At 45.9% G+C, this 26,486-nt stretch overlaps 2 protein-coding genes across 5 annotated transcripts in view; one reads left to right on the top strand and one right to left on the bottom strand.

The window, feature by feature from the left end:
• PAPLN (papilin, proteoglycan like sulfated glycoprotein) overlaps positions 1-5,286 on the top strand; it is a 31,736-nt gene extending 26,450 nt beyond the window's left edge. The window contains exons 23-27 of the mRNA XM_052646234.1: positions 516-653; positions 1,322-1,449; positions 1,557-1,665; positions 2,423-2,589; positions 5,045-5,286. Coding sequence (XP_052502194.1) covers positions 516-653; positions 1,322-1,449; positions 1,557-1,665; positions 2,423-2,589; positions 5,045-5,229 — 727 coding nt within the window. The 3' untranslated portion in view covers positions 5,230-5,286. The remainder of the gene's footprint in view (positions 1-515; positions 654-1,321; positions 1,450-1,556; positions 1,666-2,422; positions 2,590-5,044) is intronic.
• Positions 5,287-6,825: 1,539 nt separating this feature from the next.
• NUMB (NUMB endocytic adaptor protein) overlaps positions 6,826-26,486 on the bottom strand; it is a 158,824-nt gene continuing 139,163 nt past the window's right edge. For 2 of the 4 annotated variants that reach the window (XM_052646238.1, XM_052646236.1), the window contains 6 exons: positions 21,529-21,603; positions 19,500-19,640; positions 16,606-16,810; positions 14,390-14,674; positions 12,681-12,830; positions 6,826-8,903 (listed from right to left, as the gene is read on the bottom strand). In XM_052646238.1, the coding sequence (XP_052502198.1) occupies positions 8,188-8,903; positions 12,681-12,830; positions 14,390-14,674; positions 16,606-16,810; positions 19,500-19,640; positions 21,529-21,603 (1,572 nt within the window). In that variant the 3' untranslated portion in view covers positions 6,826-8,187. Of the gene's footprint in view, positions 8,904-12,680; positions 12,831-14,389; positions 14,684-16,605; positions 16,811-19,499; positions 19,641-21,528; positions 21,604-26,486 lie in introns of all 4 variants that reach the window. The other 2 variants (XM_052646237.1, XM_052646235.1) reach the window with 1 other exon arrangement.

Here is a 26,486-nt window from a genome sequence, read left to right on the forward strand (position 1 = left end):
GGACAGTCCCCAGGCCGGCGTGTGCTGTGACCGGGCTTGCTGGCCGCCTGCTCGGGGCTCTGGGAGGGGAGGGTGAACGTGGCTCCCGGAGCCCGGCCTCTGAAGCGGGGATGGGGAGTCCTGCCCACCACCGTGAGCACTGGAGAGCAGAGCCCATCCTGGCCCTAGCCTCAGGAGCTAGAGGGCTGAGCCGGCCTTGAAGAAGGGAGTTTACAGAGCGGGTGGAGAGGGCTGGAGGGGCCCACATCAGGGACCTGGTGCAGGGTGGGCAGGACGCAGAAATTCTGGTGGCGGAGGTGAGAAAGCCAGAGCTGGCTTTGAGCCTGGGTCCTAGATATTTGTCGATGTCTCCCAACCAGAACAAAGGGCTGAGGCTGGAGAGCGGAATCTTGTCAGGGTTGTGGGGAGAAGGGGCCCATGAGGCCGGGTAGGGATCCCGTCCCCAGGCAGGAGGGTGGTCAGGGGGAGGCAGCGGCGAGGAGCCCCCTCCCAGCTGAGTGACACTTGCTCTGCAGGGTGCGTCTGGACCGGAGCCAGCCTGGGGTGCTGGATGCCCAGCTGGGCCAGCGGGTCCGGCTGACCTGTCGTGCTGAGGGCTTCCCACCCCCGACTATCGAGTGGCAGAGAGACGGGCAGCCTCTCTCCTCCCCCAGGTTTGTTCAGCTCCCCTCCCCTGTCCTGCCTCCGGTCCCGCCCCGTCTGGGCAGATGCCGTCCCCTGGTCAGACCTGAGCGGGACCCCAGGGCCTCTGGAGAGATGGGGTTGCTAGGCGGAGGGCTCCTTGGGCAGACCACGCTGGGATCTCTGGACCTTTCCAGAGTGTGGCTAGTGGACAATCATAAGAAGCCAGCCAACAGGTGACGGCCTGTTGGGAGGAAGTGGAGGCAGATACCCTTCTGGCTGTAATCGTAAGACCTAACATACATGGCGCCCGTGCTGAGGCTTAATCTCTTTCACGTGACATGCAGAAGAGCTAAAGGGTGCTGTTTTATCCGCATGTGACGCATGGAAGCTTAACACCACCCAGCTCCAAAGTGACCGAACCAGGACCGAGCCTAATAAACGAGTGTAGAAAAAAAAAACCCTGAAACCCAAACCAGAATTATTTTGTATCCGAAAACTTGCAATGATCTGCTTGTTGCCAGGTTTTAAAGTCAGGCGTCAATAAGTAAAGGAGAGTGCCAGCAGCTGGAGGGTGGTCAGACCCCGCTGACCGGCAGGGCCCACTCAGCCTTTCACCAGGGGACGGGAGACCCGGACCCCCCTCCCACCCACCGGGAGCCTTGGGTTGGAGCCACCTGACTGTGCTTGGCCCCCCCAGACACCAGCTGCAGTCCGATGGCTCCCTGGTCATCAGCCGCGTAGCTGTGGAGGATGGAGGCTTCTACACGTGTGTCGCGTTCAACGGGCACGACCGGGACCAGCGCTGGGTCCAGCTCCGAGTGTTGGGTGAGGTGCAGCTTGAGTGGGTGGGTGCACGTGGCCAGTGGCCTCTGGGGTCAGGAGGGGCACCACGGGTGTGCCGTGGCTGACAGTGCCCCTCTCCTCGGGCCCAGGGGAGCTGACCATCACAGGGCTGCCCTCCACGATGGCGGTGCCGGAAGGGGACACAGCTAGGCTGTTGTGTGTGGTGCCAGGAGAAAGCGTGAGCATCCGATGGTCCAGGTGAGGCTCTGTTCCTGGCCCTCAGGCCCTCACATCTGAGCTCTACAGCCCAAACCGGGGGCGGGGGGTCCACCTTTGTGCAGAACGTTGCTGCCACCTGCACCCCTCCCCCTCACGTCTGCTCCCGCCTCCTGGCCTGGTGCCAGGGGAAGGGGCTACAGCGCCCTCCTCCCTTTATGGGGAAGCCCCGCCAGGACCGCTCTCTTCTCTGCTGGTCGGGCTACACACCAGAGCTTCTCAGGCTCGGCACTGTCGAAGTCCTGGGCTGACGGTTTTAGTTGTCAGGGTGCGTTGGGGGATGTTTAGCTGCGTCCAGCCTCGGGGTGCCTGTGGCACTCCCTCCCATGTCATGGCCACAGAAAGTCTCCAGATGTTGCCAGATGTCTCCTGGGTGGCGGATGCTCTGCTGGGCTGAGAAACACTGGGCTCCACTCAGCTCTGGGGGCTTTGGATGGTCTTTTACCCCAAGTCTGCTGGGCTTTTCTTCATTCAGTAAACAGTTTGATGCCCCCTTCCTCCTTGCAGTATGTCAGGACGAGGCTAGGCACTGGGGATCCTGGGGTAATCTGAGCCCTCCAACACTCCAGGCGGGAAATGGCCCAGTGTCCCCCACGCTCGGAGGAGGTTTGCCCTGAGTGCGTCTGGGTCAGTGGGTGGCTCTGGAGGAGGCCTTAGACGGCCCCCTCCCCGGCCCTGGGAGAACCAGCTCAGCACCCCCCAGGGCTTGCAGGGTCTCCCAGCATCCTCTCTCCTCCAGGAACGGGCTGCCAGTGCGGGCCGATGGCCACCGCGTGCACCAGTCCCCAGACGGCACGCTGCTGATCCACAACCTGCGGGCCAGGGATGAGGGCTCCTACACGTGCAGCGCCTACCGTGGAAGCCAGGCCGTCAGCCGGAGCACCGAGGTGAAGGTGCTCCTGCCGGGTAAGGAAGGCCCACCCCAGGCAGCTGCTTGTCTTCGGGAGCTGGCCGTGTGCGGCCGGACGCAGAGGGCACAGGCTCTGCAGTCGGAGGGGCTCTGCCAGCTCCTGGTTGTGTAACTTGGGGCAAGCCCGTCGTCACGTGGCCCGAAACAGCCCTGGGAGGGAACTGCCAGGGCCCAGCTGTGCTGGTGGGCCTGGACGGTCATGGCTGTAGCACCTCACCAGGACCACGCAGGGCGTCGGGCCTGGCCGCCTCCCGTCTGCCAGGCTGAGCGCGGAACTGGCCAGGTTAGAGGCTGCAGTCTGGTAGAAATGTTGCTTAGTGAGCGGGCCTGACGGTGGGCGTCCAGTTTATGAAGACAGGGGCTGGGACCCAGCCAGGGCCCAGCGCAGGGCCTGGCATCACCAGGTGCTCAGGCTGAGTGCATGTGTGTGTGAAGGTGGTACCCTGGTGAAGGCACCACCCTGTAGGAGCCGCTTTTCACCTGAATCGTGCCCAGCAGATAGATCTCTTGTCCACATACTTACCAAACTTACAAGACTTGAGACAGGCCAGAGTGCAGGTTTAAGGGAGAAAGATCGCTGTCAGGGGGCCCCCACACAGGCATGTCTGTGATTAGGTAGAGGCGTGTCTGCATGGGAAGCCAAACTAGAACCAGAAACTCAACTGACGCTAGAGTTTGGTAGGGCTCCTAATGATGCGTGGTCACCAAGGTGAAACGGTGTGATGGGACTGCCTCCTAGACGGCACACTGACGGCCTCAGTCCGGCCGTCTTTCTTCTGCCCTCTGTTCGATGAGTGTTGGTAACCTGAGACACTTTCTTCGGGGGAGGAGGGCACCTCTTAAGGAGAAGCCATCTTCCTCTCTCCTTCAACTGTGTTGGTTCCGTCAGTTGAGCTGTATGTAGCTGCCGTCACCCATTTAAGCTTCTTGTGGCCTTTCACTGCTTGAGGCTGCCTCACTGCCCTGCTCATGGTTTGGCGGCATGCTGGAACTGCAGTGTTAGTAAGGGGAGGGGCCTTGAGCTGGTCCCACTTTGGGGACAGCTTGCGAGCTTGCTTTCTCTTTTTTTCTTTATTGGTAGTTGCTTTGCAATGTTGTGTTGGTTTCTGCTGTACAACAAAGTGCTCTCAAGCTTTTTACCTAAAGGTCTAGGGTGAGAAACAGAAAATACTGTAAGGTTAAAACATGGGGAGTGGGGGTCACTCACACTTTTCAGAATGGGAATGCCCCAGTTACGTGCTGGTTATTTTAGCCATGGTTACTATGTGCTTCAGTTGCTATCATTAACTCCAAATGAGACAGCAGACACGGAGAGCTTATGTAACCATTAAGTCCCCCTGGCTGGAAGGGGCAGAGCCAGAATGGTGCCCAGCCTGCACCATCATGCCCGGCACCTGCTTACCTCTGGCTGTGATGAGCCCAGGAGCTACGATGGCTGAGATTAAGTTGATAATCAAAGTGACGATTGTAAAAAGTAAGCATAAATGGCTTGTTCTTTATGTAAATATAGGTAGTTCGTACTCTTGTTACACTGATGAGCCAAGCCTTCTCACAAAGCCATTGGCTGCTCAGGTGTTGTCTACTAGTTGTATCTGGGCGGAGGGCGTGGAAGGGGCCCTTCTGCAGCCCCGTGAGGTGACTCTGGGGAGCTGCTGTCAGGCCTAAGCCAAGCTGAGCCCTGAGAGCCCCTCCCAGAGAGAAAAGGGAGGTTAACTAGGCAAAGCGACTTCAGTCCAAAGACGAAGCAGTGGAATGCAAGTCCCACGGTGATTTATAAGTTATGGACGTGCCGAGCGGATTCCGAGGGGAGGCACCCGGCGCTTTGCGCGCAGTGTTGCCTCAGCGCCACTGCTCCCAGCTTGTCCTCCATCACTGGCCTGACGGGCTCTGCTGTGTCTGGGGGAAGTGGGAACAGCTGGAAAGCTAGGGAGCTAAGTGACTGAGCTGGGGCTACGGAAGGCACAAACGCTTAAGTGGGAGGAAACCAGCAGTGAGAGAGAGAAGACCTCTCTTGCCAAGTCAAAACTGTGCTTGGGGCTGACCCCGCTCTCCTTGTCCAGAGGCTGCGGCCATATATTCATGCGTCTCCTCAGGTCTCAGAAGTCAGAGCAGGGGGTTAACTTCCAGAGATGTTTAATCAGCTGGAGAGTCAATATCTGGGGTTCTGCGATGGGCTGTGCACTGGGGCAAGCGGTGGGGGTTGGGGAGAGCTACAAAAGGATAACAGGAGGCCCACTGCACGCCGAAGCGGGGCCCAGGGCAGTGAAGACCATGTGCCCTCAGCTGGACACACAGGTGTTACCGGGATACAGTGACCGGCATCTTTGGGAGCCCGGCGGTTACAGAGCTGCTCTCCTTTAGGGAAACGACATGGCAGGTGTTTCCAGCCACACGGAGCTTTCTCACCACCCTCTCTCCGCCCCCCCCACCCCCCGCCCCGGTGTCTCGCAGTGCTGGCCGCCCAGCCCCGGGACCCCAGCAGGGACTGTGTCGACCAGCCGGAGCTGGCCAACTGTGACCTGGTCCTGCAGGCCCGGCTCTGCGGCAACGAGTACTACTCCAGCTTCTGCTGCGCCAGCTGCTCCCGTGTCCAGCCGCCTGTGCAGCCCGTCTGGCAGCAGGGACACAGCTCGTAGTGCTGGGAGGAGGCGGCTCTCAGTCTCCCCTCTCTGGCTGAGGAGGGAGTTCTCCTCCGCAGACACTGGCCTGGTCAGAGCCGCCCCCCACCGTGGAGGGCCAGCAGCAGCGGTCCCAGTGGTGTCGGCGGCTCTGACCCAGCAGCCTCTTGTTTGCAATAAGGACACTTTTCACTTGACAATTTCTCTCTCTGATTTGTTATGCAGGATCAGCTCACTGTGTCTTTAAAACCAGCTACCAGGGTTCTCCCTTTGCTGAAGGCTAGGTGGGGAGGTGTGTCCTGTCTGATTGGGGAAGGTAACTCCTGGTGTGTAAGGGAAACATTCTTTGCTAGACTAGGTCCCATCTGGGGTCCAGATGTGGTTCATCGCTCCAGTCTCTCTAGCCCTTCCTAGGGAGTCTAGTGACCAGCTTTAGCTCCCATCCGTATGGTTAATAGCACAAAGTTGGTGAAAGCCCTCAGCAAAGTGGGAGATAATGAAAACTAAAAACCAGGCACAGTACCAATAGGATAGAGGGACCAGTGGAACAGACGGTGACGTTAAGAAAGGGAAGAGGGAAGTGGTTTCAGAGTTAGGAGAGGTCATTCTTCCTCTTTCAGCCTCTTAAGGCCTTGATGAACAGAAGAGGCCTGGTTTCAATGAGCTTCCGGGTTCCTTTCCACTTTAACCTTCTCCCAATCCCCCAGAGAACGGGCTGGGCCTAGTAACAGAGGTCTTTCTGGGACACAGGGAAAAACCAGCATTACTGGGACAGGTGATTTCTATTACCAACACTAGCTGGAAAAGAAACAATTGCTTCATGGGTGAGTGATACTTCTTGGTCTACCTCTCATTCAGCAACAGAAACATGGGCAGGGACAGAGGTCTTTTTTTCTTTCCAGTTTTAAAAACCATTGAGGTGCATCCCCTTCCATGTACCATGGCTGGTTTGGCTATAGAAATTGGAAGGTAAGGGCTACTTTCTTGGACTCCACTGTTCTCTAGTTAAATCACTATTTGTCAGATTGGTGGCATACTCCAGACCTCAGCTAGCTCCTGGAACTAGTCAGAGTGGTGGGGTATGGTGAGAGTAAAACTCAGTCTAGACCAGTGGTTCTCACACTGGGAGCTTTTTCAAGAACTGAGGCTGGGGGTCTACTCCCCGGAGATTTAAATTGGTCTGGAGTATGGGCTGGATATGAGGATTTTTAAAAGCTCCCAGATGACTCTCATACATATCCACGGTTCAGAGTCACTGCTGCGGCCCAACTTCTCAGAATGTGAGTCTTGTTAAAATGCAAATTCTGACGACTAGGTCTGGGCTGGGGTGGAGGTTGTGTGTCTACACAACCGCCAGGTTCAAGCCTGTACTCGGAGCACCGATAACCTGACCTCAGAGATGTGCTCAGGAACAACCGGAGGCTCGAGTATGAATACAGATAGGCACTTTAAGAGTATACTAGCCCCAGTGAAAGATTTTCTAGCCATCACACTAGAGATCTGCGGCAGCAGCGGAATGCAGAGCGGACGAGACCACAAGGATCTGAGACTCATTCGCTAATAGAGCAAAGGGCAAAGAACAGCTCTTCATGGCAAAAGCTTCTACCACGAACATTTATTTTTGTTAAAGCAGATTATAAATTCTCATCAGTACAAATATATATATAACATACATTTGATTGTAAGGCCAACGTTCGAAAGTAAAAATGAGATGGGATCTTACGTTGTTACCAGAGGTCAAGTGGCTACAACTGGCAACAGGATGTTCAGCTCACCACAAGAGGGATGGATGCACGCACGCACACACACGCACGCACGCACACACACGCAGTGCTAACAAGACTAGGACCTCCATCCCCACAAAACTCGTGGGAACAAAACTTAAAAGGACAAAACAAAACCCTCCAAGACCTACATGACAAACCAACAGGGTAACCTGCGTTCCCGTCTCATGGATATGATTACATCATTGTCACCTTAGTGTTAAAGGATTAACATAAGGAAACTGCAGCAGTATAGAAAAGACAAGACATTCTCTATTTAGATTGAACCCATTAAAATAATGACATTACAGGTGTAAAACCAAGACAATACTGCTTGCTCTTTATTTAAAACTACTACCTAGCTGACCATACTGGTCATAAGCATGATTGTTGTTGCAGTGTGCTACTTACAGTAAGTGATACCAAGTGAGCTAGGGATCCCACCTGCCACTTCCAGCCCTTCCTCTTTTTTTACTTCAATAGGCATCAATGATAAACCAATCTTATGTACAATTTCTTACAGCTAACCTTTTTACCTTTGGCAAGATTACTTACAACTCATACAACTTTTTAATAGTGAGAACTATTTAAAATATTCTAAATGCATAAAAATAAAGATTTTGGCTTTTTGATATATATTTATAATATTTATTCTTACTCAAAATGGAAGCTCAACTTTACCCCTAAAACACAGCTCTGCTGGGCAGCTCCTGACAGACAGGCCCTGCTGGGAATTCCAGCAGCACAGCCCGCCTCTCTTCCCCAGTCCCAGCACAGGCCACCCTGTTCTCGATCTTTAAGAAGGCTAGTGCTGAGAGAGCAGGTAGGTGAAAGGCCTGAAAAACGAAGGGAGATCGTTTGGCTTCCCGTTGTGTTTTATATTCCAGTAAATGTGCTTTGAATACAGATTCCTGTTCAGATACTTCTGCCTCTCTGCTGCCAGAGACTGGTAAGGGGCTGAGGGAGGCGGGACAGAGGACAGGTCCTTGACTTTCTTAGTCTAACTGCAAAACAGCTCTTCCCTAGGAATGGGTCTCTCCACTTTTTTCAATCATCACCCCCATCCACATGCTATGCCTGGACATGCCCTTGGGGACCTTTGGGATTAGTGAAAAGCTTACTGGTTGGGAATGCAAAGTCCCCTTTGCTCCTCTGACCTCCACCCCCCACCCGGGCCTAAGTACAGACAAAATACATAAGCCATAAGGACTGCTTAAAGTTCAATTTCAAAAGTCTTCTGTAAATCACTGGAGAAGGGGTTGGTGGGGGAGGGGTTAGTACGCTGCTTGGACTTGCTTTCCAAGGCCGCCCACTGGGCCTCAAAGGGATCCACCGTGCAGGTGCCTGCAGGAGCCTCAGTCTGCTTGTCTCCCGAGGCCAACCTGCTGTCGTCTACGCCATTGAGAGCTGCAGAACCGTTGAGGTGCTGAGCAGGAGGCTTAAAGAAGGGACTGGCAGCAGCACTGCTTGTCTCATACTGTGGGAATGTCTGCTGCTTGACCAGGCTGGGAGACTGATGGGGCTGGGCAGCCTGTGGGTGGCCTGCGGTGCCAAACACATTGGCAACCATCTGGGAGGGAGTGATGCCCACCACAGGTACGTTAGGGGCTGGATAGGTCATCCCGTTAGCCACAGGATAGGACTGGGCAGCGACAAAGGCGGGCTGCAGGGGTGGGACCACGCCCACTGGCACGGGCTGAGAGGTGAGGAATGTATTTCCTTGGAAAGGTGGCACTGGCTGGGCGATGGCAGTGGGTGGGGGCGGCTGGAGGACCGGCTGCAGAGGGGCAGCTGAGGCCTGGGGCTGCTGAGCCCGGACGCTCTTGGACACCTCCTCCAACCAGCGGTCGGCCTCGGAGGGAGTGCGTCTGTGACCAGCCTGGAAGAGACCTGGAGAGACAGCACCGGAAGACTGGCCCCACTCGGTCCCTGGAAGCAACAAGAGGAAGACAGGGAAGAATCAGGATCTTCAGGGGCTTTTTTCTTCACCTGATAATCTCCATTATTTGAATAATCCTAATGTGGAACAAGCCCCCCCAGGGGGATGGTCTGTGGTTTTGGTAGGTGGGAGGAAAGCCTCTATTACCAGCTGAGGAGGTTTCGTGGGAGGACAGGGAGAACCCAGGAGACCTCAGCCGTGTGTCTGTCGTTTACCTCAGCCGTGTCTGGAAGGTGCCAGAGATGGCTCAACTGCACAAAACTGAAGCTGCTGGCTGGCATCAGAACCCTGCCCCCACTGGTGTGGCTCATCTATGGTCCAGAAACCAGCTTGCACATACTCTAAAGAGCTGAGGTGATTCACCTTCTGCTCTAACAGAATGAGAATAACCAGGGACTTGCTGCCTGCCTGCCAGATACATGTCTTCCTGGTGAACTGCCTTTTTGTAGCCTTTTTTGTAGGAGGCAGAGTTGTCTCTTCCTACAGGCATGTCCACTGATCTAGACCCAGACACAGGCTCTTGCAAGGGAGGGCCCAGGAATCTGTGTCTTATGAAAGCTCTGTGGGTGGCTCTAGGGTCCTAAGAATTACCAATCTCACCTCTAAGAGCTCCTCTCTGACACCATCCTTCCTTAATAGTAGTTTATTTCCAAAAGGGATCCCACTTTTCCTAAATGGACTCCTTCCTGGTTCCCACTAAGGTAAATGGCTGATTTTCAAACCAAGGTCACTTATCTGATCCCAGAATCCTCACCACCATCTGTGGTCACCTTACCCGAATGTGTGGCTGCAATTCCCTTGTTAGCAGCATCAGGGGCATAGGCCCAAGGGTTGGTTTCACGCACAGGCATTGCTACGGGTGCTAGAGCAGTAGGGGCTGGCTTAGCAGCAAGCACATGGAAGGCTGAGTCAGTGCCATTAGCTACAATGGGAGCAGACAACATTGATGGAGTTAATTCATGCAGGGTGTACAGGTGACCCCTTGGAGCCGGGTCAGTCAGGCCAATATGCAATACTGGTGGAAAGATAAGACAGAAAAGTTGGTGTGGGATAACCATGCCATCTGCAATGAATACACAAACCTTTTGGCAAACAGAATCAGAGGCTGTAATTAAAATGGGTGTACTGATAAAGTTAAATGACTCTTTTAGAAAAACATGTTTATGGGGAAAGAGGTAATGAAGACTCGAAAAACAATTTCAAATTAAGTTAAAAAGAACTGCTTTGTATTATGAGCAGCAAAAATCTATTCTAGACATAGCTTAGCCTTTGGCATAATGATAAAGTGTTATCTATCACTATTTCAAAAGGTCAGATTATGCCAGTAGTGGCTGACACAGTCCTCTTTACTCTGTGCTAGGCTCTACTCTAACAGTGCTTTAGCGTGCATCATCTCAAGCTCCTCCATCCACGGGATTTTCCAGGCAAGAGTACTGGAGTGGGCTGCCATTGCCTTCTCCAATCATCTCAATAAATTCTCTCAAAAACCCCGTATTACAGTTGAGAAATCAAACTTGGTACGTGTTTTCATTTGCTTAATTTATAATTTGCTACAGAATTAATTTCATCTTTTTAAGACTTTTTCCCCTTCAGTAATGTTTGTAATGTCTTAAGGCACTTACTGTTGTTTCCTGTCTCCCTTTAATAAAATCCAGTCCTTGCTCCTTTACTCCAGATGGCTAGCCCATCAGTTTCTACTCCTTTGCCCAGCTCTCTATACTTGGTATAGAGCAGACAAGCAGGCACCTTCTCCTGCCTTACACCATAATCGTTCTCTCTTTAGGACTTGGCAACTATGCTTATGGCATTGGTGCTATTGACCCAGGGCTTGCCTAAAAGACTAGCTTATCAAAAAACTGCAACTCCTCTAAAGGCAGGAAAAGGACTATATTCTATTTATAGTTTTGTATACCCACTACCCTGTAAATAGGCACAAAGTCAGCTGAATGTAACAGGAACTATATTCAGAAAGACTTGGGTTTACATCCTGGCTGTGTGATTTGGGCAGTTCACTTAACCTTTCTGAGCCTAATTTTCCTTATCTGTGATGCCCATCTCAAAGGACTATTGTGAGGATTAGATGAGATGAGGAAAATGCAAGAGTCCTTACCATGATGTACATGGCAGACATGATGCTAAGTGCCCAATAAATAGTACCTATTATTGTTGGCAGTATAAATATCTGTTAGATGAAATGCCACCTGATGCATATGAATATTAAGGTTTTGTTTTGTTTTTAAAGAGACTCCCTCCTGGAGGAAAAGCATGTTGCAGCTTTTCAACAGGTGCAGGCAAAAAAACGCCTGCACCAGCAAAACTTCTTCTGAGCTCTCTCCCAAAAGAAATGAAGGAAGATCAATTATATGAGCTCAAATTCTAACATCTGTAATTTAAGTTATACAGGCTCTTTGTTGACCTTTGAGTCAACCAGTTCAGTTCAGTCGCTCAGTCGTGTCTGACTCTCTGCGACCCCACGAATCGCAGCGCGCCAGGCCTCCCTGAGTTCACCAACTCCCGGAGTTCACTCAGACTCACGTCCATTGAGTCAGTGATGCCATCCAGCCATCTCATCCTCTGTCGTCCCCTTCTCCTCCTGCCATCAGTCCCTCCCAGCATCAGAATCTTTTCCAATGAGTCAACTCTACGCATGAGGTGGCCAAAGTATTGGAGTTTCAGCTTCAACATCAGTCCCTCCAATGAACACCCAGGACTGATCTCCTTTAGGATGGACTGGTTGGATCTCCGTGCAGTCCAAGGGACTCTCAAGAGTCTTCTCCAACTCCACAGTTCAAAAGCATCAATTCTTCGACGCTCAGCTTTCTTCACAGTCCAACTCTCACATCCATACATGACCACTGGAAAAACCATAGCCTTGACTAGACGGACCTTTGTTGGCAAAGTAATATCTCAGCTTTTCAATATGCTGTCTAGGTTGGTTATAACTTTCCTTCCAAGGAGTAAGGGTCTTTAAATTTCATGGCTGCAATCACCATCTGCAGTGATTTTTGAGTCAATTCAGTTAATTTGAGTCAACTGAGTTAATTCAGTATCTCTGAAAACAACTTTTACTAATTCTTCAATGCCACAAAGACTAGTTTTAGGATACTTGCTATAGAAGATGAAATGAAGTGAAGAGCCAAGAGAAGTGCCTTTTTCTTTACGGGACTCTTATGAAAGGGCAAAGACTAGGTGAGTCCAGTCTTGGCACCATAGATATTTTGGGCCTGATTGTTCTCTGTTGTGAGGTGGCTACTGTGTACATGGAAGGATGTTTATGGGCCTCCCTGGCCTCCACTGGGATGTCAGTAATAACCACCCTCTGCCACACCACAAAACCCAAAACATATCCAGACAATGGATGCTAAATTTTTCCCCAAGGGGGCAAAATCACCCCAGCTTTCTTTACTGTGGTAAAGAAAGCATGAAGCTAGAACCAACTCTGATGACTGCTGTTTCTGGAGAACTGGTTGGGTGCTTTGTCTCTTAACAGTTCAGTAGCAAAGCAGTGGGTTGGGACTACTGATGCTCCTGACAGGATGGAGTGAAAGGAGGGCAGGCACATGCAAAATGCAGACAATCTCAGGCAACAGGAAGGGAACAAAGACACTGTCACACAGGGAAATGTAACGAGCCTGAGACAGTATCAAACAGGGAAACGCAGGGGGTCTGACCAGATCTTGGGAAGCTCAGGATGCCAACTTACACTAGTGATCAGTGTCATACAACTATTAGTTTCAAAGAGAATCGCAGGCTAAGTGAGCACCAACCTTGAAAGGCAGGAGACTGTGGTGCCACCACTGTCACTGGTTTGGTCATTGGGGCAGATGAGAAGGGATCCTCAGAGGGTGTGCTGAAGGCATTGGTGATCTGTGAGCACAGCGAGCTGATGCTCTCTGCTTCGCCGTCTACCTCTGGCACTGCAAGACAGACAGAAGATGGCTCCAGACAGAAAAATGGAACAAGTCTGGAACAGAACAGTGTCACGTGAGGTGGCATTTTACTCTGCCTCTGTTATTTGTAGAAGAAAAAGACTCAGGTGGGGCTATAAAAGCAACTTCAAAAAACTTACCACTATTCACTAGCTTTTTACATGAGAAGGTACAGAATGCTAACAATTCCTGTACTAAGTAGCCTACCTTCCTCCCTTGCATATCCCCAGATTTCTGTATTTCCTCTCCTGTGTGACACTGTTGAAAACATGCTGTTCTCTTTTTGTGCCAGTGAGATTTTTCTAGAAGACACATGCAACCTGTTTGTCTTCCAACCAGGGCCCAAGCCGGTGATGTGAGTTAAGTTTGAGAGGCCCCCAGTGACTCTTTTGAGAAAAATGGGTTAAAGTCAGGGGCACCAGTGGGCACTCAGTCCTTTTCTCTGTCATAAACTATGACAGTGTCATCACTGTCATTTTTCTCCAAAGTGTTAACATGAAAAAGTGAACTGAGGTCCAGGACTCTAGAGGCTTTGTTCTTAATATTGACTCTGGAATACTTCTATGTCACGGAGGAAGCTAATTATATGTGTTGAAGCTCTGTCTGCTCAACTGTGAAAAGAGAATAATGGTTTTGTTACCCGCCTGCTCCAGAGGGAGATTGAAAATGAGGTACTTGAAGCATCTGGAGTTTTGGTTTTTATAGGAGTTGAGAGGGAGGCAAGACCCTCAGTAATGATCTAGTTTAACTGTTCTTTAGGCCGAGTTTTATCCATCAAAGAACCTAAATCTCTGTGCTTTTGTGCCACCAGCAGTAAGAGTGCCCTATTGAGACACGGCTTCCTTAGATTCTGTTATAGCACTGGCTCAACATGTCTGAGAGCAAAGTAAAATAGGGCCCAATAAAAGCGCTGACCGGATCTGACACTTAAGCTCCGGATCTTATGATGAGGATAGAGCTACTGGGGTTGGCTCAGCTGTACAAAGGCCACACAAAGGCCTGTGTGACAGCTCTGAAAGGTAATGAATATGTGTGAGCAATCCCACTGTCTCTGATGAACAACAGATCTTAGATTTATACAGGAGACCCGTTTAGAGTTTCCTCCCTATGGAGCCAACCAGCCACAAGGACAAAGAGAACTTATCCATTTCTTCTGGTACATCTGACAGTGGTGCTATTTAACTGGATGTGTTTCCAAAGCCTGTTAAATTAACTCCCTGCTGGGTCCCAAATGGCAGAAGAAGGGAAACTTGAGACCCTTGATGTCTGAAAGCAGGTACACTTTCATCAGGACAAATCACAAACCGTGTAACTTGGACTGGGAATTCCCATCATGGCTCTGTTAACCTATTGCTGAAAATAAATGAACAACTCCCATCTCTCTCTGTGAACCTCCATTTTCTGCCAATGGGAAATGATACAAGCTATGCACAGCTACCAAACAGCTTCAGAAGAGGGGTGGATAGTTTGATGGGATCAGGGACTCCACTGGAGGTGACGTGATGCTTCAGTGCCTTAGCCCCGGGGAGTTGGGGATGCCGTGTTACCTGTGTGTTTTAAGGGGAAATCAGTCTTCCTCTGCATAGTGGAAGGCAACTCATTGATGCGCAGGGACAGTTGGCGTTTAAAGGGTGACATCTTCTGGCTAAGAGCAGGAAATCCTCGGAAAGAGCCTTGGCGAGCAAGTTGTTCAATTGGTGCATGCCGGCGTGGGATGGCGTGAGGATTGTTCATCTCCAGAGAGGCAGTGGCATCCAGAGTGGGAGAGGTGGGAGAGGATGGGGAGGTGGCAATGTTGCCAGGGGCCACTGACGAACCATCAGCTGTCTTATCTGTATCAGCTCAAGAAAACAGGAGAATGAGGACCTTAGGGCAATGTCTTCAAATTTGAGCTCACACCACTAAGGAACCCCAAAAACCTCCTGGGTCATTTAACCCATCTACTTCCCTATGTATCTCAAAAGACAGGTTAGAAGCAGGGCTCAGATCTCCTGTTTTTCAGATAAATAAAGGGTTTAATAATCTACTACATGTCACATGGTATATCTACTATTCCCATGTAGTAATTAAAACACTGAACAAAACTAAACAAAACAAAACCCCCCAGTACCTATGAACTCTTAATGTGAGGTCTTTTAAGGAACAATGGTGCACTGTTTTCAATGTTTGTTTGCTTTCTGGCCGGTGGGGCGGGGAAAGAGGACTTTAGGAGTGGCAGAGTCAGAAGGGTCTAAACAAACTTAAGTTTGACTAGATGTTAAGTCATAAAGCAGGCCTGGACAACAGGCTTTCTTGAAGAAAAGCATACAGAAGTCAAATTTTAAACTGGAGTAAACAAATACAAGACTGTTTCCATGTGAATACCTGCTGTATCACACTCTCATTGTGGTCAGTCTCTACTTCCCCCCAACTCCCCATAATCCTCTGTAGATGCTAGGACTCAAGCATTTGGGCAGCTGCTATATGTAGCAAAAAGTATTATTTGGTGGTATCAAAGAATATGCTTCCGGTCTGAAAATCACTGAGGCACATTCAATAACAGCCTATACACATTCATTTGTCTAGTTAAAATAGCACTGTGTTTTTTTTGTTCTTTGGTATCCTGGCAGAAATGTCGATAAGAAATGAAAAAATCATAATCATTACTTTAATTTCAAATAAAAACATATATTCTTTTTTTGGCTTAAAAATTAAAAGCTGTTTGGGTATTAGATTAATGAATGCATGCTAAGTTGCTTCAGTCATGTCCAATTCTTTGTGACCCCATGGACTGTAGCCCGCCAAGCTTCTCTGTCCATGGGATTCTCCAGGCAAGAATACTGGAGTGGGTTGCCATGCCCTCCTCCAGGGGATCTTCCTGATCCAGGGATTGAACCCATGTCTCTTAAAGCTCCTGCACTGGGAGGCGGGTTCTTTACCACTAGTGCTACCTGGGAAGCTGATGTTACCTAAAATGGCAGGTTTAGAATTAAAAGAATATAGTAAAAAATTGGCAAAATTATATCAATGTATATTTAAACCAAACTTTTTAATTTAAAAATACTCCTTGTTTTGGGTTTCAGCCCAAGTTATACACAAGAATGCAAAGCATTTTTTCCCTAAGCCCTAGCACTCAGTTCTAAAATACACTGGACTCAACTTCAGACAACAGCCTCCTGAGTAACTTGAATGTCTGGACAGGCATTTTTGCTATGCTGCCAAGTGTACCTTAAAAAAACTCACATTCTGCAAAACCACACACTAAAATTAATGGGGCTATGGAAAAAATATTGAGGGGCCAGCTTCTCAAAAATCTGTGGCCTTTTTTCATGAAAGCACTAAACAGTCATAATCTAATAGAGCATCACTGAGATGTCTCTGCCTGCATTTCCACCTGGCATCACCATCTGCAGGTCCTTTGCAGCTTAAACCTGGGACTTGCAGTTCCTTCAAGATGTAGGTCCTTGATAGTATTTGGTTTTCATAGAGATCAGATGCATCAGAATTAAAAAAAAAAAAAAGATACAGGTTTTCCCAATTTTGCTTTTAAATGTCTTTGCAACTTCTTCAACTGCACTCTCAGCTTCCCCAGGTAGTTAAAATTAATGGATAGAGTAAATACTTTGAAGCCACTAAACAAGCCACTCTGTTTACATTTTCAGCTTTGTTCTTAAGGTCTTCATATATTGCTAAGAGTTCTCTATGCCCCTGACAGCTTCCAAATATTAACTGGTTGGGAAAAGCTGTTTTAAATAAACACACATTGTAGTAGGACAAATTGTACCTTTCTTGGCATCTTGGATCTGTTTCATAATCTCCTCTCTTTCTGCTTGCTCAGTGGCTGTGGTGACACGGAATGATCCTTCTCTTGTGAAAGTGGTCCGACTGGCGTCGAAAGTAGCAGTCACTCCACATTCCTTCTCCCGCTTCTGCTTACGTTCTAAACAGGCTGCAAAGGCACAGCCTACAGCGTGGCTCAGTCTTTCACCCTGTACATAACAGAAGGTTTAAAAAACGTTTTCAGAGTTATGGTGTCAACAACTACACCTTAGCTGGACCACAAACAAGTCTGTTTTCACACAGGCAAAATGTTAGGAACTCCAGCTTATTAGATTTTAGTGTATTAATACGCCAAATTAATCTAAATGAATAATACCTTACGTAATGCTATGACCCTCTACTGCAGCAGGCACCGGGTAAAGTGGCCATCAGTAACCTGGGCCCTGTCAGCAGCCACTGACGTTTTCTTATTAGTCATAGTCAGGTCCCTCTGTCACTTGTGTTGGCTCTGGCCATCAGCTGAGAAGACACTGGTCAAAGTTCCAGGCCCTAAGTCTTGACACCCAAACCTCTACTTGCCATGTAGGGGAATAATAGGAATATTTACCACGCATTTCTAAGCAACAACTGGAAAGACAGGGCAAATTTCAGAGCTTAAATTTACTGCCAACATGTCTAGGGACAAAAGGCACAGACTTAAAACTTCAGATAAATACATCTCCAGCGACGAGAAGGAATCAGGCCCAGGAAAGCTGAGCCTTCTCAGTCTCCCTTTCTGAATGCTCTTCTTCTGCCCTGTTGGGCCCTCAGTGCTTACAGGCTCTCTCCCATACCGCCCCTATTTTTTTTTTCCAACTCTCTCAAACCCCAACTCTACTTCCCAACCACACACAGGCAAAAATAAAACCATGTTTTCAGCCACATTTTCAACTTGTAAAGGAATTAAACAGATAAGCCTGAATTTTTCGTGTGTGGGAGGAGAGGAAGGTTTATGTAAACTAAATATTGTTTTAAAGATGCACTGGATTATCTAGAGTAAATTTAATAAATTCAATGGATTCTTTTTTTTTTTAATCAGGGTTATCGGTATTTTAAACACTATCCCTAATTGTGGAATAAAAGGGTTACAGGTGATACAATAACTGCCGGCATCTTGTAACAGTGAGGAGAGATATCTGAGAACAGGGGGCCTTTTGTGGAATTTCCAAGATCATACCGTGTAAGCAGCTGCTCCTACATATGGCTCTGAGTAAGTAATTTCACTGCATTTTATATGCCAATATCAGATACCACAAGGAGAGGTAAATGTCTGAGACACTTTTGTCCCTAGGATTTCACATGATGGTAAACTGTAAAGTCTCACTTATAGACTGACAGACTCATTCTTTGTGAATCCACATGAGTTTCCATGTAACTACTTAGTAGGATGATAAATGGGTAGGCATGGAAGCATGAAATAGGAGAGAGAGCAGAAAGAATTTTAGAACCCATCTGCATTTGAGCACAGCTCTAGTACAAGGACAGAGCTATAGGCCAAAGAAGCTTACTGTTTCTGCTAGGCCTTATGGCAGAAGTTCCTGAAGACAGACTTGCCCTCAAGCTCCATCCCAGACTCACTGAGTAAAAAACTCTGGGGTGGGGCCCAGCCATCTAATTTAATGAGCTCCCAGGTGATTCTGATACAGAAGAACCACTGTTTTATACCAGAGTAAAACAGCCTGAGGGCTATGATTTGACAACAGAATGGTTTTAAAATAGAGCAAAACTCTTTGGATTTTACAAGTGCAGTGATAGCAAAATACACTGCTTTGTGACTTACGGTCTGAGAGAAAGGAAGAAACTGTAGTTTAGTTACTTCAACCCATTTTCGAAGCACTTGTGTCAAAGCGAGGAGGAGCAGCTTTAACAGTATCAGCCACCATTTTGGAGCAGTTAGCACGAGCCAGGTCCTATGTTAAGAGTGCTTACACTTGGTACCTAATTTAGTCTTCACAGCTGTTATCTCCATCTTATAGAAGCGGATACCAAGACTTAGAAAATGTTAAATAACCTGCTCAAATCCCACGGCTAGTAAGAACCAGAAACAGGACTGGAACCTATATCTGATTCAGAGCCTGAGTTTCTAATACTTGTTTTTACAACTGCTTTTTAAAAAGCTTTTGGTCAATATTAGACTATGACCACAACTTCCCTTCCAGGTTAAACCTTGGCAAGAGTTCACTGAGTTGTAGCCTTAATGAATAGCTACCTGCCTTATTCTGTCTGGACTTTCAAAAACTCAGAAATTACATACTCAATGCTATACTATAATTAAGATCATCATCACCTAAGACACTCGTTTTTTGTATCAGAATTTTGGGTAATTTAGATGAAAGATGACAAACTAGATTATTCTCTACTTTTAAACAAAACCAAAAATTTCTACTATGTAACAACTTCTAGCACAGCTCACTGTACCATAATTTAGTATTTCTATTTTTTAAATTAAAAATATACTCCAAACTCAGTTCTTGTGGTAGAGTCTTTTTGCAAATGAATTCGTAAGCACTTTTCAAATACCAGGATCTTCTACCCAGACAAATTAGCAAATACATGTGAGGATCTTGAAAACAGCTCTAATAATGAAAAGTTTTCTATAAAGTTTAGCAGCCACCATCACCAGAGCACTTTTACTTTCCTTTAATGATCTTGGATCTCAGCCAATCATCTTGTTCTGTGAGTGGTAGGGATTACACCAAGAGTGTGAACTACTTGAATAAAAGGAGTGAAAGCAGGCTCGTTTAGGCACTTACAAGTTCTGTAACAGCGTATACTTGTTAAAAATGTAGTGGAAACTGGCTGAGCCAACCCGGAAGAAACTGTGGCTAGTCATGATGCACCTCAGGCTGCTGGACTCACCGTGTCCTTGACGGCCATGAAGCAGTGACAGATCCAGCGCCGAGTTGTGCCGTCGCGACATATGTAAGAGAAGGCCCTGTCAAAGTTCCGATCTGGGGCGCAGAAAGAAACTTTTTCTATTGTCTGGTCAACTATGAGGTCCTAGAAAAAGGGAAACACAAAGGAACAGTGGACCTGAGAGGTCAATCAAGTTTCTCAGAAGAAACACAGGATGTTCATTTCACAACACAGAATCCCTACATCTAATGCATCAGGGCTGCGGAAAAGCTTAATCTGAGCCAGAAGTTGGAAAACTAAGGATCTGACCTAGAAGAGATCCCCAGAGGCACTCTCCACAGATGTTTCTTTCCCTCACCTCATCTTCATGTTCTATAATACACATGCTTGCTGATTCTAGTTTTATGATGGTAAATTCCATGTTCAATTTTACAGTATATGTCAAACAATAAATTTAATCCAATCCCCATATAACTTACATTCAATAACATAATTTCCAGAACAATTCTATGTATTTATTAACTTATCATTTAATTTTGAATACCACTAAATGGCACAGTATATATATAATGTAAACATCACAGAAAATGTTTTTTTAAAATACTGAGGCTCTTTGGTGCTTCTGTGTGATATTCCAATGGCCTAAAATCCCTAGATGCTGAGGTGGTAGCTGGAAGTGCTAAAGCATACAAACAAAATGACTTTTACAAAGCATGAGAATTCCTGTTGCTCCACAAACAAACTTGCCAATCGTTTAAAAGTTCTGCAATTCTGTTGGCTCATTCTAATTTTATTTTGCATAAGCTTGATTACTATGCATTTCCTCTTTAGTATCTCCTGCTATGCAGCAGTTACTGATACAGTTTAATCAGGAGCCCTTTATCAATCATTTGCATTTTTGCAACAATTCTTCTCTGCCCATGATGGGTACCACGGTAACAAGTTATCCATTCCTATTATTCACTGTGGGGAGAATTAGTTAATTCCAGTGCTACAAGTAACCACCAGGGGGCAACATCACTTTCTAGTAATAACTATTGTGTACAGCAATTAAAGATATAGCCTCCATATACAACAAATTTCATCCAAAGCATGAATGAAAACTACACAAGTTCTTAAAAATAAGCTAATTAAAATAACAGTTGTTTCCAACTGAAATGTACATTTAAGACCACCAGTTCTCTTAAAAAAAAAAAAAACAGTCAAAAGAATTAAAGTGTAGCTAAATTATATCACTTAAAGTATATCAGGTAAGCTACCCATGAAAACTGTTCTTTGCCTGCTAGGCTTTCTTCTCCTTCAGGTGACATCTGAGTTTTTGTTTTTTTTAAAACTGCCTTCTGTTAAAATTTTTCCAGATTTTAGGTCTCTCAGAAAGTTTTAATTAATGATTAAATGTATGTGTATAAGTAACACCTTATGCTCCCTAAGGGCAGAGTCTATGTCTATTCTTATCTAGGTACTTGGGATCATTTTTTTCTAATGCAAAAATCTATGTATATTTAAGATATTGTGTGGACCCTTAAATAAATGTTAACTTATATGAGCAATTTACTAGTCCTTAAGATTTCACTTAAATTGAGTCTTCAGTTAAATAGTAGGTTAATGAGTTCAAATATAACTTACTAAAAATAGTGTTTTATTAAGGAAAAAGAAGAAAATTTAGATGTGGTCTATTTTTTTTTTAAACAGTGGCAAAAGGCCTATAATATTTTACATCAAATTTGTGGGGGTAAACTTTTTTTTAATGTGTCAGAACAAAAACAGAACTCAAATCTTAACATTAAATGCAAATATACTGTAAGCTAAACATGCTGTATCATGTAGAACAAAATGCTCAGAGAATTCTATTCTTCATAAGGTAAATGAGTAACTAAATTGGTTTTCTGAACATTAACCAGTCTCTCAGAAGATCGTACTTTGGACAAAGTGGAAGGACACAGAGTGACTATAACATCTTAATGGCATTATGTTTGATCACGGATATAAAAAAACATATGAACAGTAACATTTAAGCTTATGAAAGTTTTACCTTAGTTTTTTCATCCACAACTCTGAGTCCATCTGCCGATACCCACAGGACTGCCTTAACAGCTTTCTTTCCAGTCTTTTAAGAGAAACCAAAAAAGAAGGGGGTGGGGGGAGAGACACACACATATATAATATTAAAAAAAAAAAGGTCATATTCCATAGAAAACACTGACTTCTGCCTTCCATAAGTCACAAGTACAGATGGAGTCCAAGGTTCAGGAGGGGTGCCCAAAGCCAGATACTCAAATCAAACTGCAGAAACATTCAAGAAAAAACAAGCCAAAGCCATTATTTTAGAAACACAAAGCAAAACAATACGGTAAAATTAAGTAAAGGGTCAGGAGGACAAACGGAATAAAAACCAAGATATCACATTCCGTAAAGGGCAAAGAATAAGTAGATTCTTCACCCATTTCAAAACTCAACCACGAAAATCAAGAGTTAAATATTAAATACATAAGGAGTTACACCACAAGTAGCTTCTACGAGTATATTCAGAGTAGAAAGTAATAGGTAAGTCTAAATTGAGATGCTGACCATTCTACTATACTTTGACCCCAATGTGTATGGCAGTGCCTTTGGTCACCTGAAATTTTCATATTAAAAACCCAAGAAATCTTCATGATTCCTTTAGCAATCTTTTAAAAGCATTACTTATTCTCCCAGGATTAACACAGAACTGCTTTAGTTTTTAATTTGACATTAAATGCAGACAGACATTTTGGGGACATAGAAGGATTAAAAAACCTGGAAAAATATTGTCATTATAACATAAATTCCTTTTGCTGGCTGAGAAAAGGCTTTGGCACATGTCACATGAGAACAAGCTGATGAATGATTTCTCCTGTGATGGAATGAAAATGGGACAGGGGAGTTTGTAATAGCAATTTAGCAGCTTCCTTTCTTTTCACCTGCTCTAAGGATACAAACAAAATAAAAGCAAAGTGAAGGCTCAGAATAGGTTATCAAAACATCATAAGAAAGTACAGATCAAAAGAAATCTGGTACTACTCTGGGAGGGACAAAGGAGGATAAAGAAATGTCTACCATTCTCCACTTTACATGTCCAAGCCCAGCACTCCTCAATAAAGCACAGCTTCATTTAAGTGAAATGTGTAATCCACTCTGGGTTCCATCTCCACCATCACCTCAAATCTGATGAGAGCCTATTACATACCAGGCAATAGAAATACTTGAGTTCACAGTCCATTGAAAGGTGACACTCAGATAAAAAATAAATAATACAGTAGTAAGTGCTACAGCTTCCCTGGTGGCTCAGACAGTAGAAAATCCGCCTGCAATGCAGAAGACCTGGGCTCAGTCCCTGGGTTGGAAAGATGCCCTGGAGAAGGGAATGGCTACCCACTCCAGTATTCTTGCCTGGGAAATCTCAAGGACAAAGGAGCCTGGTGGGCTACAGTCCATGAGGCCACAAAGAGTCAGATACTACTAAGTGATTAATGCTTTCAAGTGCTAGTAGAGCTTGTAACAATGTCAGAAACAAGGCATGGTCAAATCTATTTGTGGAATTAGGGGAAGGCTTTTTAAAATTGAAGACTGAATTGGGTACTAAAATAATTTTTCTAGATGCCCCAGGTAGGGGTGGGAATGCAGGGAAGTAATAGAGGTAGTAGATATCCCAGGCAGAAGAAACAGCAGTACAGGATATGGAAGCAAACAACAGAGCAAATCTGGGCCCTATAAACATTTCAGTGGGGCCTGAAAGTGGGGAGGCACAGTGGGATATAAAGAGCAGGAAAGACCTAGACATGGAGGACTGTGTATGCCTGCTAAAGAATTCTATCTTAATTCTATGAGCAATTAGGAGCTTCTAAAAGAATTCTGAACATGATTAAACAGATTTGCATTTTTAAAATATCACTTTGGCAGCACTATAGAGGAGTTGGAAACAGACTGATAGGAGGCAGAAATACCACAACAAGATTCCAGGTGAGAGAAAATGAGGGTTGAGCTCTCTTGGGTGAGATACAGGGCTGGAAATGAGAAGTCTGAAATGGTGAATCTAAGAGAAATGTTGAAGACCCCTCTCTGGTTCCTGGCTTGGTTAACTGGGTGGAGAGGGTACCACAAACTAAGAAAACAGAAAGAGATGCAGAAGCAAGTTTGAGAGGGGGAGAATAGGATTCCAGTTTTAGACAAGCAATGTTTGAGATGTGTGTGCAACATCCAGGCAATTGGATATACAGATCTAAATTCAATAGAGAACTCTTAAGATGGAATTTTAGTTTTGGGAAACATCAATCGTGGGAGCAATATGAGGGCAAAGGACAGGAGAGAATATCAATAATTAAGGAATTGGGAGACAAGTAATGAAATATCAGAAAAGGAATAGTGAGGAGAATGAAGAGAGATTAGCATCACTGAAACCAATGGAGAGGAGTTTCAAGAAGTAATATGTGGTCCAAAATGTCAAATGTTGTAAAATGACCAAGTAAGGAAAGATGTGAAAAACATCTATTGGATGTAGCGATGAGTAAGACACCATGGACCGACAGAGGTTGAGGCGGCTGGTTATCTTTATGTGTCAGATTGGCTAGGTTATGGTTGCCCAGTTGTTTGATCAAACACTAGCCTACATGTTGCTACAGAGGTATTTTGCAGATGTGATTAACATTTACAATCAACTAACTTTAGGTAAGGACTTCCCAGGTGGCTCAGTGGTTAAGGTTTGACCCCTGGGTCAGGAAGATCCCCTGGAGAAGGAAATGGCAATCCACTCCAGGATTCTTGCCTGGAAAATCCCATGGACAGAGGAGCCTGGTAGGCTATAGTCCATGGGGTCGCAAAGAGTCAGACATGACTGAGCGACTTCACTTTTCCTTTCCCTAGTGCCTGAAGAACAGCAGCAACTTTAGGTAAACGCAATAACCCTACCCTTGATAATATGGGTGGGCCTCATTCAGCCAGCTGAAGCCCTTAAGGGTAAAAACTGAGGTTTCCCTGAGAAGAAATTCTGCCTGAATTTCCAGCCTACTGGTCTGTGTGTGTACACACAAAGACAGACAGATAGACAGAGAGAGGAGGGAGGGAGGGAGAGAAACAGACGGTGGTTCTGTTTCTCTGGAGGATCTAATAAAGTGGAAGTCAGACTAGAATGGGTTGAGAAGTAAATGAAAGGCAAGAAGAGTCTACATATATTAAATACTTTCTTTAAAAAAGCTTTCCTACAAAAAAGAGCTGTACAGCAACGGAGGACAGGTAGAGTATCAAGGGAGGTCCTTTAAAAATTGTGGTAAACTAACGTGCCTTACTAGAAACAGAATGGATTTTGGAGTAAAACAGATACAAGTCTGAATTCAATGCCACTATTCATAAGCTAAGGAAGTTACAGAGTCCTCTGAGTTTCTACTTCCACATCTGTAAAGGATCTGTGGGGTTGGTAAAAGGACCAGAGTTATATAAAGCACCTGGAATTTAAAGAGGGCAATAAACAATTAGTGTTTGTTTATCGTTACATTAATAAACTTAAAAATTTCTCCCAACAACAAAGCTTCTTGAAAGAGTAAGACACACTTTCAACAACGACAACAAATAATGCTTATTTGCTGAATGACAATAGGCAGTGGAAAGATGGAGATTAAAGCCCCAAGAAAAAAGTAATGCAGAGAACAAAGTCGTCAAGGAGGCGAAATAGGAGGAAGCCAGAATACAAATTTTAGATGGGAAGGGAAATGTCCCTTCCTTGAAACAGAGGGATGGAGTGAAGCCGAGTAGAAATGAAGACAGATTAGTAAAGGAGTGAGTGACAAATTGAGGAAGTTTACTTCAAAGGGCCACAAATTCATCTGATCAGGAGATGAGAAGATCTACTTTGCTAGGGAGAAAAAGGTAGGCAGATTTAAGAGTGTAAAGACTTAAACAGCAGTATTGGGGCAGTATAGTACAGCGACTGCACAAACTCTGGAACCAGGCTGTTCTCTGAGTGTGAATTCTGGTTCTGCCACTTATTACTATGACCAAAGGCAAATTACTTGACCTTTCTATGCTTCAGATTCCACATCTGCATAACGATGTTAATAATGTCACATACCTCATGGGATTATGATGAGGATTCAGTAAACAAACAGATATACCCATCAACAACTATAACTGCCCGTATTTAACCAATGCTTAGGTAGAATAGCAAGGAGAGATAAGAAAGCTTTCCTCAGCGATCAATGCAAAGAAATAGAGGAAAACAACAGAATGGGAAAGACTAGAGATCTCTTCAACAAAATGAGAGATACCAAGGGAACATTTCATGCAAAGATGGGCTCGATAAAGGACAGAAATGGTATGGACCTAACAGAAGCAGAAGATATTAAGAAGAGGTGGCAAGAATACACAGAAGAATTGTACAAAAAAGATCTTCACAACCCAGATAATCACGATGGTGTGATCACTTACCTAGAGCCAGACATCCTGGAATGTGAAGTCAAGTGGGCCTTAGGAAGCATCACTACGAACAAAGCTAGTGGAGGTGATGGCATTCCAGCTGAGCTATTTCAAATTCTGAAAGATGATGCTGTGAAAGTGCTGCACTCAATATGCCAGCAAATTTGGAAAACTCAGCAGTGGCCACAGGACTGGAAAAGGTCAGTTTTCATTCCAATCCCAAAGAAAGGCAATGCCAAAGAATGCTCAAACTACTGCACAATTGCACTCATCTCACACGCTAGTAAAGTAATGCTCAAAATTCTCCAAGCCAGGCTTCAGCAATACGTGAACCGTGAACTTCCTGATGTTCAACCTGGTTTTAGAAAAAAAAGGCAGAGGAACCGGAGATCAAATTGCCAACACCCACTGGATCATGGAAAAAGCAAGAGAGTTCCAGAAAAACATCTATTTCTGCTTTATTGACTATGTCAAAGCCTTTGACGGTGTGGATCACAAGAAACTGTGGAAAATTCTGAAAGAGATGGGAATACCAGACCACCTGACCTGCCTCTTGAGAAATCT

This window comes from Budorcas taxicolor, chromosome 10, assembly GCF_023091745.1.
Source record: "Budorcas taxicolor isolate Tak-1 chromosome 10, Takin1.1, whole genome shotgun sequence".
NCBI classification, from domain to species: Eukaryota; Metazoa; Chordata; class Mammalia; order Artiodactyla; family Bovidae; genus Budorcas; species Budorcas taxicolor.